Source organism: Bos javanicus, chromosome 9 (assembly GCF_032452875.1).
Source record: "Bos javanicus breed banteng chromosome 9, ARS-OSU_banteng_1.0, whole genome shotgun sequence".
NCBI lineage: Eukaryota > Metazoa > Chordata > Mammalia > Artiodactyla > Bovidae > Bos > Bos javanicus.
This window is the reverse complement of record NC_083876.1, coordinates 53,175,546-53,189,655: the sequence shown is the minus strand read 5'-3', so window position 1 is coordinate 53,189,655 and position 14,110 is coordinate 53,175,546. Positions and strand designations below refer to the sequence as shown.

At 37.6% G+C, this 14,110-nt stretch overlaps 1 protein-coding gene across 3 annotated transcripts in view; it reads left to right on the top strand.

Moving 5' to 3' along the window:
* Positions 1-11,631, top strand: part of FHL5 (four and a half LIM domains 5) — a 57,530-nt gene extending 45,899 nt beyond the window's left edge. For all 3 annotated transcript variants that reach the window (XM_061427785.1, XM_061427786.1, XM_061427783.1), the window contains 2 exons: positions 903-1,089; positions 7,131-11,631. In XM_061427785.1, the coding sequence (XP_061283769.1) occupies positions 903-1,089; positions 7,131-7,294 (351 nt within the window). In that variant the 3' untranslated portion in view covers positions 7,295-11,631. The remainder of the gene's footprint in view (positions 1-902; positions 1,090-7,130) is intronic.
* The last annotated feature ends 2,479 nt before the right edge of the window (positions 11,632-14,110 follow it).

The following is a 14,110-nucleotide window of genomic DNA, read 5'->3' as shown; positions in this document are numbered from 1 at the left end:
ATCTCGTCTCAGTACTATGTTCGTGGTTAGGCACACAGATTGTGGAATCAGGCTGCAGGTTTGAATTCTCACTCTCTGTGTCCCTAGCAAGAGATGTAACTGCTCTAACTCTCTGGAGTGGTTCATCTCTAAAGAGGGAAGATACTGTGTCAGGATATTGAGAATGTTAAGAACAGGTTAAGCACAGGACTAAAGACTGAAAAAACACCTTAGAAATATTAGTCATTATCAGCAGATGATGCGTGCCATGCCAAGTTCCTTCAGTCACGTCCAGCTCTTTCAACCCCATGCACTGTAGCCCACTAGGCTCCTCTGTCCATGCGAATTCTCCAGGCAAGAATACTGGAGTGGGTTACCATTTCTTCCTCCGGGGGATCTTTCCAACCCAGGGACTGAACCTGAATCTCCTGGAGCTCCTACACTGGCACATGGGTTCTTTACCACTAGCACCACCCGGGAATGGTGCTGAGCAAATCCTTTCAGGGTTGCTCCTGCTGAATAAAGCATTCAGGAAAAAATAGCTTTTTTTTAGGATTCTTAGAAGTTATATGTGAACATAAGAACATAGCATAGAAAGTATCTTAAGTCTAATGGCAGATCTTTGAAGATCAACAAGAAAGAGAAAGATGAGCAAAGAAATCAAGGGCTTATATCTTTTCATCTTCCTGAGCTCATCATGACCCTGCTTCTTTCCTATACCACTGTAGGAGAAAAATTAGGATAATTCTCATCAGTTCTATTTGATCGAGATAGCCTTTTGTTTTACTTTGGTTCAAAAAAATCACAGGAAAAAGACATCCTGACGCAAGGTGATAGGGTAGCTTGAAGAACCACTTGTGGACAAAGCAGAGAATCACAAAAGACATTCCATGGCCATCGCCTTTTTTGTGATCACTTCTCAGGTCATAACTTCAGGTGGGATAACGTTTCGTGACCAGCCATGGCATAAGGAGTGTTTTCTGTGCAGCGGCTGTAGGAAAGAGCTCTGTGAGGAAGAGTTTATGTCCAGAGATGACTATCCATTCTGTCTGGACTGCTACAACCATCTTTATGCCAAAAAGTGTGCCGCCTGCACCAAGCCTATTACTGGTAAGTTTAATATAGCCCTAGCATGAAAAAGTACGGTTCTGAAAACGCTATACAGTTAATTTAGGAAATGTCATTTTTAAAAGGATGATCTTTCCCTTATGTCTCCTTTTGAAACAAACATGAGTACTTATATATAAATATGAATATTACACAGAACCCTCAAGGTAAGTATAGAGTATAATTAAGGCAGCTAGGCTCTGTAGAGGGTCATTAATACTAAACTTCATGGTACTGACTCAAAGTAAAGCAATAGTTCAAGAAAGAAGGAGAGTAAGATGAACACAGAAGACCTTCACAAGGAGGCCTGAGTTGTGTGTGTGTGTGTGTGTGTGTGTTAGTTGCTTAGTTGTGTCCGACTCTTTGCAACCCCATAGACTGTAGCCCACCAGGCCCTTCCATCCATGGGATTCTCCTGGCAAGAACACTGAAATGGGTTGCCATTTCCTTCTCCAGAAGGAACTACAGAAAGAAAGAAAGGGAAGTTACTCAGACTCTTTGCGACCCCATGGACTGTAGCCTACCAGGCTCCCCCATCCATGGAATCTCCCAGGCAGGAGTATTGGAGTGGGTTGCCACATCCTTCTCCAGGCCTGAGTTGAGGTAGAACTTTAAGAAACTGAGTGGGAGAAAGGGATACTTATAAATCAAAATGCTGCTCAATTCTAAACAAGCGTAAAGGAGCCTTAAAATAGAAAAAATTTTAATTAAATGCAAGTACCTTGCAAAAATCAGAAGTTATAATAATTATGATAGCGTAGGTGAGGAATTAATTAAACCTCAATTTAAGATGATTCTAACAAATGTATTATTCTCTTTTCATTCTGTTCACTTACAGAATTATCTAATTATGAATAGATAAAACAAGATAGCATTCTGTTGAACAAAATATGTGTGATATGATTTGAAAATAACATAAATGGTAAATCTATCTGTGCTAAATGAGTTTTCAAGGTAAAAAGCACATTGTATTTTCCCCAGAGTTACTTCTAAAATGCTAATCCTGTCATAAGAGAACTGACACTCTCATCCCTGAGAGACCCAATAGCTCTTCTTTTTTTCTCTCCTTTTTAAAAATTTATTTTCAATTGAAGGATAATTGCTTTACAGTATTGTGTTGGTTTCTGCTAAACATCAACATGAATCAGACATAGGAATACCTATGTCCCCTCCCTCCTGAAGCTCCCTCCCACCTCCACCCCCATCCCATCCCTCTAGGTTGTTTTAGAGCCCTGATCTGAGTTCCCTGAGTCATGCAGCAAATTCCCATTGGCCATCTATTTTGTATATGGTAATGTATATTTCCATGTCACTCTCTCCATAGGTCCCTTGTCTCCCTCCTTCCCCGGCTCCTGAATCCATATGTCTGTTCTCTGTGTCTGTGCCTTCGTTGCTGCCCTGAAAATAATTTCATCAGTACCATCTTTCTAGATTCCATATACATGCATTAATGTATGATATTTGTTTCTTTCTGACTTACTTCACTCTGTATAACAGGCTCTAGGTTCATCCACCTCATTAGAACCGACTCAAATAAGTTCACTTTTATGGCTGAGTAATATTCCATTTCAATAGCTATTCTTTTAGGTATGGTCACCAAATAACATGGCAGAACTGTATTTCTGTTCTCCATTCCCAGTACTCTTAGATCATATTTCACTTCTGGCTCAGTTTATGTAACATAGGATTATTACAGATTATTTTATACCTTTTCTCCTCCTCTATCTTCAGATATATCACAAGTAAAATTGAATATTTATTTATCTTCAAGTAAAGAGTTTTGCTGCAAGCCCAGCTTGATAGGTTTCACTTTTTTGCAAGGGAGGAAGTTTCCTAGATAAACAGAGCATGGTCTTGTTTCTCCATACAAGGCACCATATTTTTTAGAATCTCACACTGACCCATGGGCTACATCTGGCCAGCAAGCATGTTTTGTTTGGCCTGCATAAGCTTGGAAACTAATGTAAAATCCATCTCTTCAGCCAAAAAGTAAATGAAGAGCCTGCCCGAGGTAAGCATACTGCCCTCACACTCCTGGTCAGGTCACTGTCACGGGGAGCTGAGTAACTGGCCCACTGTGTAGGGCATGCCCCCTTTGTTCCTCCCACAATCATTCAGCTATGTCACCTCTGCAGCCCTTTCAGGGACATACACTGGCGATTTTAGACCATAGGGCTCCAAGGCTTGGGCTGTTAATAACTCTCCTCTCCGGCTTTTGCATATCTGGCAACTCTTGCAGCCAAGGGAATAAGCCACCCTCTCTACTGGTTCTAGTTAGAAATGAAACTTCCAAAAATGTAAGAGTAACTGGAGCTCAAAAAACTTAGTAGAATATGCAATCACAGCTTGATGGACTCAGACAATTTATTCTACACTTTTCTTGAATTGGCCAGAAAAGAGGGGGGCGGGGGGGGGGTTGGAGATGGATTTCCATGAAGAAATGAGAAATTTTAACAACTTAAAAATGTTTGAAAACTTCCAGGGACTCAAATGGCTAGTATGGATCTTAAAGAGCCTATACAAGCTTTGAACTTGATGAGTTTCCATTCTGATCCATCACCGCAAATGCATGTGTCTAAGTGATTTTTCTGATGGACTGCTGCAGGTCAATTACTGAACCCAGCTTTTTAAAATCAGACAGAAAAACCACATTTTCCACATGAAACATAGGGATGATCAGGAACCAAAGATGTGTCCCAAAAGTAATCCAAATGCAGGATATATATTTAGAATAATCAGTCTGTTGATCATTATCTTAATCTTCTTTTGGCTCTGTGATTGAGACACACCAGAAACTAAATGCCTGCAAAAACTTCCAACTCACTTTAGTATGTTTTGATCTGATTTTTAAATATATATGGGCTTCCCAGGTAACTCAAACGATAAACAACCTGCCTGCGATGTGAGAGACCTGGGGTCGAGCCCTGGGTCAGGAAGATCCCCTTCAGAAGGGCATGGCAACCCACTCCAGTATTCCCATCTAGAGAATCTCAAGGACAGAGGAGTCTGGCAGGCTAGAGTCCATAGGGTCATAGAGTCAGACATGAACTGAGCAACTAACACTTTTAAATATATATATATATATTCTCTGTAGTTGTGCTTCTTTAAAGTTGAGCTATTTGAACTAATGTACCACAGGGAATTATACTATTAATACCAAACATTTATCTTCTGAAAGTTGTACATTCAGGCAAACAATATGTCATCCCCAGAAACTATGTTAGAATTGTTTTTAAAACATCATTTTAAATTAGCTAGATCTATAAGGAACAACGGAGAAGGCAATGGCACCCCACTCCAGTACTCTTGCCTAGAAAATCCCATGGACGGAGGAGCCTGGTGGGCTGCAATCCATGGGGTCGCTACGAGTTGGACACAACTGAGTGACTTCACTTTCACTTTTCACTTTCATGCATTGGAGAAGGAAATGGCAACCCACTCCAGTGTTCTTGCCTGGAGAATCCCAGGGACGGGGAGCCTGGTGGGCTGCCGTCTATGGGGTCGCACAGAGTCCAACACAACTGAAGTGACTTAGCAGCAGCATAAGGAACAAACTCAAGATGTAACTATAAGTTTTTTCTCCTCCTCTAAGATAGGATTTGCCTTTCTAAGGAGATAAATGAAGCAGCTTGACCTAGTGGGAAGAGCACTAATCTAGGGAGTAAAAGACCATGGCCTTGTCTCTGCCCCTTATTACTGTGTGACTATAGGTATGCAACTCACCTCCAAGGTCCTCATTTGTCTTCTTTGCAAAATGAGGAATTAAATAAGATCACATCTTTGCTGTTTTCTATTTCTGTTTATTTTCAGTAAAGTGAGTTTCAAACGTTGACTTCTTCAGACAGGGATGCTAATATTTCTGTTTATGTTCTTTAAGAAAGAAAATTCAGACTTAATTTGGTGAAGTTGGAAGCACAGACTCTGAAACAGATGGCCTAGGATTGAATTCCAGACCTGCCACTTAGCAGCCGGGTGATTTAGCCAAGAGGCTAACCTCTCTGTTTGACAATTACTATCTGCAAAGTCGGGTTGATGGTAGTAACTACCCCATGGAGTGAGGTGTGAGCTGTATGAAGTAAAGGGCTTGGAATAGTGACTGGTTCATCTTTAAAGCTCAACAAAGGCCAGCTTTTAGTTTACTGAATTTTAGGAATAAATGAAGCCAGATAAAACAGGTGTCAGAGTCCTGTTTCCTGGTTGACTTTCTTATTGAAAATGACCCTTATGATCTGAAGGAGTAAACACATCCAAAATCAAAACAGTTTATAACCATCTCACATGTTAAGTCAAGACTTTCTTATATCCCTGCTACCAGATGTTTCCTTTTTATTCTTCTTTGTAAAATTCTAGAAGAATTATTTTTACATTTGCCACCTGTACAAAGCTTAATAACAAAATCAAGAAAATTTCATATGCATCAAAATGCTAGATGTGTAATAATTAAATTAATGAACAGAAGTGGTTTATGTATATATGGAACATTATTCTTGCAATCAGCTTATTAATGTCTTGAATAACATTTAAGGGGATTAATTGGTACATTATTGATTTACTCTCATTAGAAGGTAGTGATGGCACCATAAATAAGCTATAAATTTAATCAAGAAAAGTACAAGAATTTGATGTAAATGTATCCCTGAACTAGTAAATTATATGTGAAGGCATCAAAAAACATTTCCAGGAAGGAAACAAAAGCTCATTATCATATCTAAGGAGAATTTACCTGAAATAAAATATTTATTCACCTTTTTTGATTTACCATCACAAATGAAATATTTGGAAATTATATGTGCATCAGCACATGAACTATTTTAGCCTCACTAAAATAGTGTGATAAGCAAACCACAAGAATTTCATAGCACTAAGATCACTTGGAGAAAAGCTGGCAAGTGAAGATTCAAGTCTAGGGCATCCCAACCCTTACCAGACCTTAGACTTTTCTCCTTTTTAACAACTCCTCAAAATCAGTTCCTTGAACTGTACCCTGGATTCATATTTGGAGTATAGAGACAGAGTCTCATCAAAGACTCAAATTCTCATACCTTTCTTATTAATAGAAACCCTATGGCTCAAGTAAGGCCCAAGTTGAAATGGGGGAGCTGATTTCATTGGGTAACATGGCTTCAGTGGCCACAGGAATCAGATTCACACATCTTTGCTGCAAGCCTACATTGTAGTCAACTCTGGGCAAGGTAACAGGGTTATCATATGAGGCTAGCTAAGGACAGTTTGGATGGAATTCTCTATTGGAGCCTTTTGGAAATTGTGTCTCAAGCCACAGTATGACTGTGGGACTTTATCTTGAATAAAATTAAACATGGGAAAAGAGAGAAAAGAACTAAAAGTCATTAAAATATCAGATACCAGGCTGGGAAGTATTCATTTATTTTACCTTAACTTTGCTTCAAAGTAAACAGGGTCACAAGGAAGGAAAAAATATTCTTACTTAGATAAGCAAGTAACTAAGTAAGTAACTTACTTAGATAAGATGTGGAACTTTGAAGTTCTGACTTCAAAACTTATTCCTTCTTCTCATTGCACTACCCTGAATTTCCTTATGTCTTGTGAAAATTGCTCAGCCATGTACAACTTTGCGACCCCCTGGACTAATACAGTCAATGGAATTCTCCAGACCAGAATACTGGAGTGGGTAGCCTTTCCCTTCTCCAGGGGATCTTCCCAACCCAAGGATCGAACCCAGGCCTCCTGCATTACAGGCAGATTCTGATCCACAAGGGAAGCCTTATGTCTTAGGCAATTGGGAACTGTCTCCAAAAATATGTGCTTTGTATACCCAAGTTCAACATTCTTATGCAGATTATGGGACAAAATTGACTGGGTATCTGGCTGGATCTCAAAGGAAGAACCTGTGGGTGTCATTCCTGAATAGATACAGGCCATCGCAGGTGGCATCATTTCTTGGTTACTTTCTTGATGCAGTCTTACTCACTGTTTTATCTCCAGCTCCCAGAAGTGTACCTGATAGAATGCTCCATCTTTTTGTTGAAAGAATAGATTACTCTTTTTCTCCAATTGCTTTACAGGTCTCAGAGGTGCCAAGTTTATCTGCTTTCAAGACCGCCAGTGGCACAGTGAATGCTTTAACTGTGGGAAGTGCTCGGTCTCGTTGGTGGGGGAAGGCTTCCTGACTCACAACAAGGAAATCTTCTGCCGCAAATGTGGCTCTGGGGTGGACACAGACATCTAGAAGGACACAGTCCCTCCCCACCGGAAATCCACCTTGCTTTTGTTCTCACTAAATCCAAAACTCAACTGACATTGCACTTGACTTAATTTTTAGGAAAAATTCATGTAGAGTTTATAGCACAAGTGTTTTTGCACACCTTTTAATTGAACTATAAGGGCTCAGAAAAAGCACAGTCTAACAGAAATGAATACACTCTAAATCACAAAGACACCTTTTCTTGCAAAATACTGCACTCTGCTGTTAGAAAATATGGGAAAATATTTCTTTATTGTAATCTAATGTATAACCTATGCCTAGAAGTCATGGATTTTATTACTGAAAACTGATGTTTTTCAAAACTGCAAAGTAAGAAGGATACGAAGAGATCAAATTGAAAGACAAATATATGAGACTAATGTTTGCATTCCTCACTAGTTTATACGTAACATGCTTGGCTGTTAATGGTAGAACAAAAATGGTCAGGGAAAACATCAGTAATCATCATATTTAGGTATTTTGTCATTTTATCATTCTTTTATTGTTCACAAGTACTAACTTTGGAGTTGAAAAACAAAGCTGCAATTTGCCCTCATCCTCCCCACGTCCACAAGTAGTTGGTTACCATATTTAATCAAAGGAATTTGAGAATTCTGGGCACCATGCCCCTCATTCTCTGCATAGATACAAAGGTGTCCTTTCCCCCCAGGGATAGTCGAAGCATAGGTTTCAACACATTTTGTGTTGAAAGCATTTCAAAGTCCACAATGAAATTTTTTTTCCTAAATATTTACATATTCCCTGAAAGAAAAGTCTATTCTTTCAAAAGAGCAAACCAGGATAATCATTGTCCCCAAAGGCAAACCTTTAAAGTAAATTGATCATTAAATCATCACTTGTGGAAATGAGTTTTAGGGAAGGGATTGTGTGTTGGAACATGACTTTCATCCAGATATCTAAAGGCATAATAGAATGCATAATTAGCTCTGAGCCTCACGCATTTTGCCTTCCAACGTTTCACAGATGATTAATGAGGAGACATAAAAGTGAGTTTTAAAGAAATCTAGTAATAATAAAAACCTAAAAAGAATAACTCACTGCTGGTAATTCAGGACCTGTGAAGAAGCACAGCAGAGCACTAAGGTCTGTAAATGAGGCTTCCTCCACACCTGGGCTACGCACATCACCTGTGCCGCTTACGTCACCCGCGCTGCCTGCATCACCGCGCCTAGATCACCTGTGCCACTTACGTCACCCGCGCTGCCTCCATCACCGCGCCTACAACTTCAGTCTCTTACATCGACTCTGAGGGGCACTCTCGACCTTCAGGAGCCATTCTCCAAGTAAACCAGTGTGCTTACTGGTCACGGCCTCAATGAAAACCTATCACTATATGTTTATCTTTATACCACACATCTATTGATGATGGCCCTAACTAGCTGCTCCTGGACAAAAATTTCCACATTATGTAGGATAAGTGGAAATCAACCTCTGCTCTCATTCAACTATGACCCTTGGTTATAGCATCACGGGTGCAGCAGAGAGAGGTCAGGAGGAGAAATCCAGACTGACATGACATTTTTATAAGTGTCTACTCTCATATTAGTGCACTAAAGGTTCTGACTGAAGTCTAATTATTGCTGTGGTTGATTACAATGATTAAAATAGCATCACAGAAGACTCAATTAAAATTGTTATGGAAACACAATTTTTGAAAAAGTTTAAAATGCAAGAACATTTGGAGATGTCAGCAATTTAGAGATACAAATAAAAGGTCAGGCTTCATCAGCTATTTGAAAGACATAATTGTCCTTTTCTAGGTATTAACAATGCCACGATATTTTCTCATATTAACATTTAAATGTAGGCAAAAATACCGATATTCTTCCTGCACTGCTTGAAATTGCACATGTAGAACTGAATATGCCAATTGTTCAATGCTTTAGAATAAACAGTGAACCATATATTTAGAAAGCCAAGCCATTCTGAATCTATGTGGATATACAATATGTAATACTGTCTCAGTTAATCAATTAGAAGTAAACATACAAAATGGTTTTTCTTAAACAATTGGTATTGTTCAGGCATTTTGCTGTGTGAGACTGGGGGGATGTGAGTATGCACATGATGGGGCATTTTACTTAATTCACAGAACCATTTCCAAGACAGAGATTTTGTCATCCTTTGAGAAGTATAGCTAAGTATATCTTATCACTAAGCTACCTTCTAAATGTGGAATTATCTCTATTTTTAGAAGATATTTCTTCCATATTTAGTGGGTAGCTTAGTTATCAAACACATATTAAAGATGTACAATGCACAGTTAGAGCTCAAGCTGCTATGATTCTGGGGTGGTGGGGAGGTAGATCAGGGTATGGAAGCATTGGAGTGCCAGATGCAGAGAGCTCATAAAAAGCACCACTATAGACATAACACAGAGCAACAACAACTGAGAAAAGACACGATTAGACTGAGAAAAGACACAATTAGACTGACACATAAAGATAAAAGTAAAAATCATACATAATATGTGATAGGTGGTTTAGGTCAATAAAAAGAAAACCCTCTAACTGACTTATCACAAGATAGAATGGACTGTCTCAGAAAGCAGTGGGCTCCCAAGATTCAGGGCATGACACCTGCACAAATAAGGAAGCAGTTAGAAACCAATCTGTGTGCTGAGAACAACCCAATGGCTTGGAAATAGCAGAGTAACTGTGCCAAAGAGGAAGAAGAAATGGGATTGCTAAAGAAAAGGGTCAGATGAAGGGAGAGTATGAACTCTTAGGAAAAATGGTTTATACTTAATAGAATAGGAAAGAGAAAGTTAGTTACTGTTCTTAAAAAGAAGAGAAAAACATGTAAAGAACATTGTGCTAAGCATTATGACAATGTGTAAAGAACCTTGTGCTAATGATCGTATGTGGCCTAGAACAGAAGACGGCAAGTTTCTGAAGGTGAAGATATACCTCCAGTAATACCTTTGATTAGTGGGTGCAGAAGTGAAGAAAGGGGCAGCAATAGGTAATGCAAACCAAGAGCTAGATTTAATGATATAGATGAGTGAACAAGTCAATCAAATATTTTATGCTGTCATGTTGCAGTTAGAGATGAAAAAGAAAAACGCAGAAAAGAATTTCTGCTTTCATCGTAAGAGGAAGGGTGCCCAAGTCTTCAGTTTTCACTCAACAAAACCATAACACATCATATGGGCCTACTGGTTAAGTGAAGTGTAATGGTGCTACAGTCATGGGTTGAAAACTTACTTTTAAAAAAAGAAACATTAAATTGTACTTTGGAGGGAAAGATTGCTCAAGCATGGTGAAAATGAATCACACTGTCAAAAAAGACCTTGGTTAAATATCACTGCAAAATTTAGTCCTACAAATGAAAAATTAACCTAAAAATGTATGTCTGTTGTTAGTAATAATAACATCATTTTTTAAGAAAAAATTATTTTTTAACCTACTTTTGGTATATTGATAGCAATTCATGTTTTAAATAGGAAAAGATGGTTATAATATGCTTGAGGTGTATTTCATTGAGCACAGAAATTATTCTCAAATACAATCATAGATGTTCATTATTACAATAATATCATTTTTGCTTGTTTTACAAATTCTGATCTTCAAAATTTTATTATGCTAAATAAGTTTTCATAGTATATAGTTCTCAAACTGTATTTAGAGATTTATTTTTTACATTAACTGTGCAGTAAGCAAGATAGATATGGAGTAACTTTATAGTGTTTATATATGTCTATTACATAGTTATGAATTTTATCTTCACTTTTACAACACCTAAATTAGCTATCTGTTCAAATATCATTTCAGGGTATTAAAACAGGAATAGCATAATTCAATTCTGTCTGACCCAAACAGTAATAACTCCATATCTATGTTCTGTCTTCTAATGATCACACTTTAAAATATTCTAAACTAAGAATTATTTTAATTACTATATCTGTGATTCTAAAAATATTCTGTCAGAGATATCTCACTTCAGTTGAATTTTCTTATTTCTTATTTTGAGGTAGTCTTCTGCTAATTTCATTTATGTACTGGAGGAATTTGTAAGACTCTTACTGCTTTTAATCTCTTCTTAATTTTGTTTAAAGCAAAATCTACATCTGTGATAGACTTCATGTAACTTCAGCTAATCCATACTACAAGCATCAGTTAAATTCTCTCTAGAGTTACATTAGACGACTCATTTAATGTCAGAATGTATTCCACAAAGAAACATTCAGAAAAATATCTCTCACCAAACATTTCCAGAGCATTTTTTTAAGTCATAGGGCTTTGAAATATATGATGAAATTCTTATGAATACTCAATAAACATTTACGTCTTGAAATGGTATTTCTTCAGTGAAATGGTCAGAATATTACTAGAAATTACACTTGCAGGGATAAACCTTTATCATGAAGCTCTTCCCCCAAAACTATCAGATCTTTAGATCTTCACTGTCTTACCAGAAACATTCCAAAAGTCAGCTGGAATAACTGTAAAGAAATGTTCGGGGAACTTTGTGGTCCTCTTTCTAAGAAGAAGTAAAGGAAATTGATCGGGCTTCCCTGGTGACTCAGCAGTAAAGAATCTGCCTGCCAATGCAAGGGATGTGGGTTCGACCCCTGTATCCAGAAGATCCCTGGAGAAGGAAATGGCAACCCAGTTCAGTACTCTTGCCTGGAGAATCCCATGGACAGAGGAGCCTGGCAGGCTACAGTCCACGGGGTCGTAAAGAGTCACATATGACCGAGCACACCCATACACACCTGTTAAATGTGGGGTTGGAGGAGATATTTCTCAAACTGAGAATCAAAAAGGAGGGGAAAGGAATGGAAATGATTCATGCTCAAGTTTCAGTTTATACAGGAAGTAACAGTTTATGTTACTCTGAGTATTCAGAATGCCTGGATTGTATATCTCTGTGGTTGAGAAAGGAAACAGCTCACTGTGATAGAATTATGATCCATGTCACAGAGAAGCAAAGAGTATTTGGGTCAAGTATTTTCCCACGAATGGTAATAAACTTATGGAGTGGATGTCCATAAAGGGTTCTCTGAATGAGGAACATTAATGAGCTCAACAGACATCCATTCAATGACTCAAACAGTGACATTAAATGCTATTCCCATCACATCTAAAAACAAAAATGAGGTTTGACATTTATGGAAGTCCACACACGGAATCCCAAAGGTTTATTCTTTATTTACACAAGTTACAACCTACTCCTAATTTGCCTCTGTAGCATCATTTACGAAGCTATTTATCTGAGAACTCTAACCCAAGGAAATAAATGAGGGAATATGAATAAAGAAGAAGTGAAGGAAAAAAGAGTGGTAATAAAAAATTAACATTCCTGAAAAAAACAGAAAATTTAATTGATTTTTAAAGACATTTTTCCCTATAGTATAATAAAACATTTTCAAAACCACAAGGCATTTGAAGAAAGCAAAATCAATGGACAATGGAAAATAAAATTTGATAAAATTTGACACGAGAACTACAATTTGATATCTGTCACCCAGGTAGCTCTAGTAGTAAAGAACCCACCTGCCAATGCAGGTGACGTAAGAGACACGGGTTCAATCCCTGGGTGGGGAAGATCCCCTGGAGGAGAGCATGGCAACCCACTCCAGTATTCTTGCCTGAAAAATCTTATGGACAGAGGAGCCTGGCGGGCTATAGTCCATAGAGTCGCAAAGAGTCAGACACGACTGAAGCGACTTAGCATGCATGCATAACCTCTCTCAAGGAAAAATTACTCTCAAATACTACCAACAGATACGTAGTCACCAAAGTCAATAATATTTACAGTTCCAATGCTGTCGTGAGGTATTTGCTATTGTTGGTCTTCCATTGCTCCTTCAAAATCTGACTATAGTAATATTTTCACTATATATATATATATGTCTGTGTGTGTGTACTGATAGAGATGTTGATTTTTATATGTATCTATCCAATTACCATGTAGTACACCTTAAATAATTTTAAAAATTAAAAACAAAATTCTCCAGTTAGTGTCATCAATAGGGGCTCATGGCAATCTTGCAAACAGATCTCCTAAAAGAATAACAATGTTAAATATTTTCCTTATATTTATGAGATAACTCTTTTCATGTTTGATACATTTGGCTCATTATTTTCATACACTGCTAGAGAGAGAAAGGTACTTCTGGAAAGAACTTTGGCAATGTATATAAAGAGTCTTAATGTTTTTTATATTCTTTTAACAAGAAATTCCAATTTCTAAGAATTTATACTGGGAAAAATCATTGGATAACCACACAAATATTTTGCACTAAAAGGTTTACTTCAGTATTCTTTAATAAGGTCCAAAATAAGAGAATAAATTAATTACGGTATCTATTTATAATTACTTTAAATTAGCCATTAAAAAATAAGACTAGGGACATGAAAATGTTCATGACTCAAGGTTGAGTGGAAATAAAATATTATTAAATATGTATGATATGTCCATGTTACTAAGTTTATTAATTTATGTGTGAAGAAAAACACTGCAAGGAAGTACAATAAAATATGAACATTAGTAAAATTTAAAAATTGTCTTCCAGTGGCATCCATGGCACTTGTTTCTCTTATGTCTCCTAAAGTCATACCTCCCTTTATCCATTTCTTTAAAATAGATATTCCTACATTTTCTCTGTCAATTAACTCATCTAGTTTCTTGACTTCAATTGCCTTTTCTATGTAACTGAGCCCAAATATACATGTCTTGCCTTCAATTCTCTTCTGAGTTGCAGACCTGAGTTTTTCTCTGCCTTCTGAACATCTGCAATTCAGTATCATGTGAACAGCTCACAACTTTTCTATT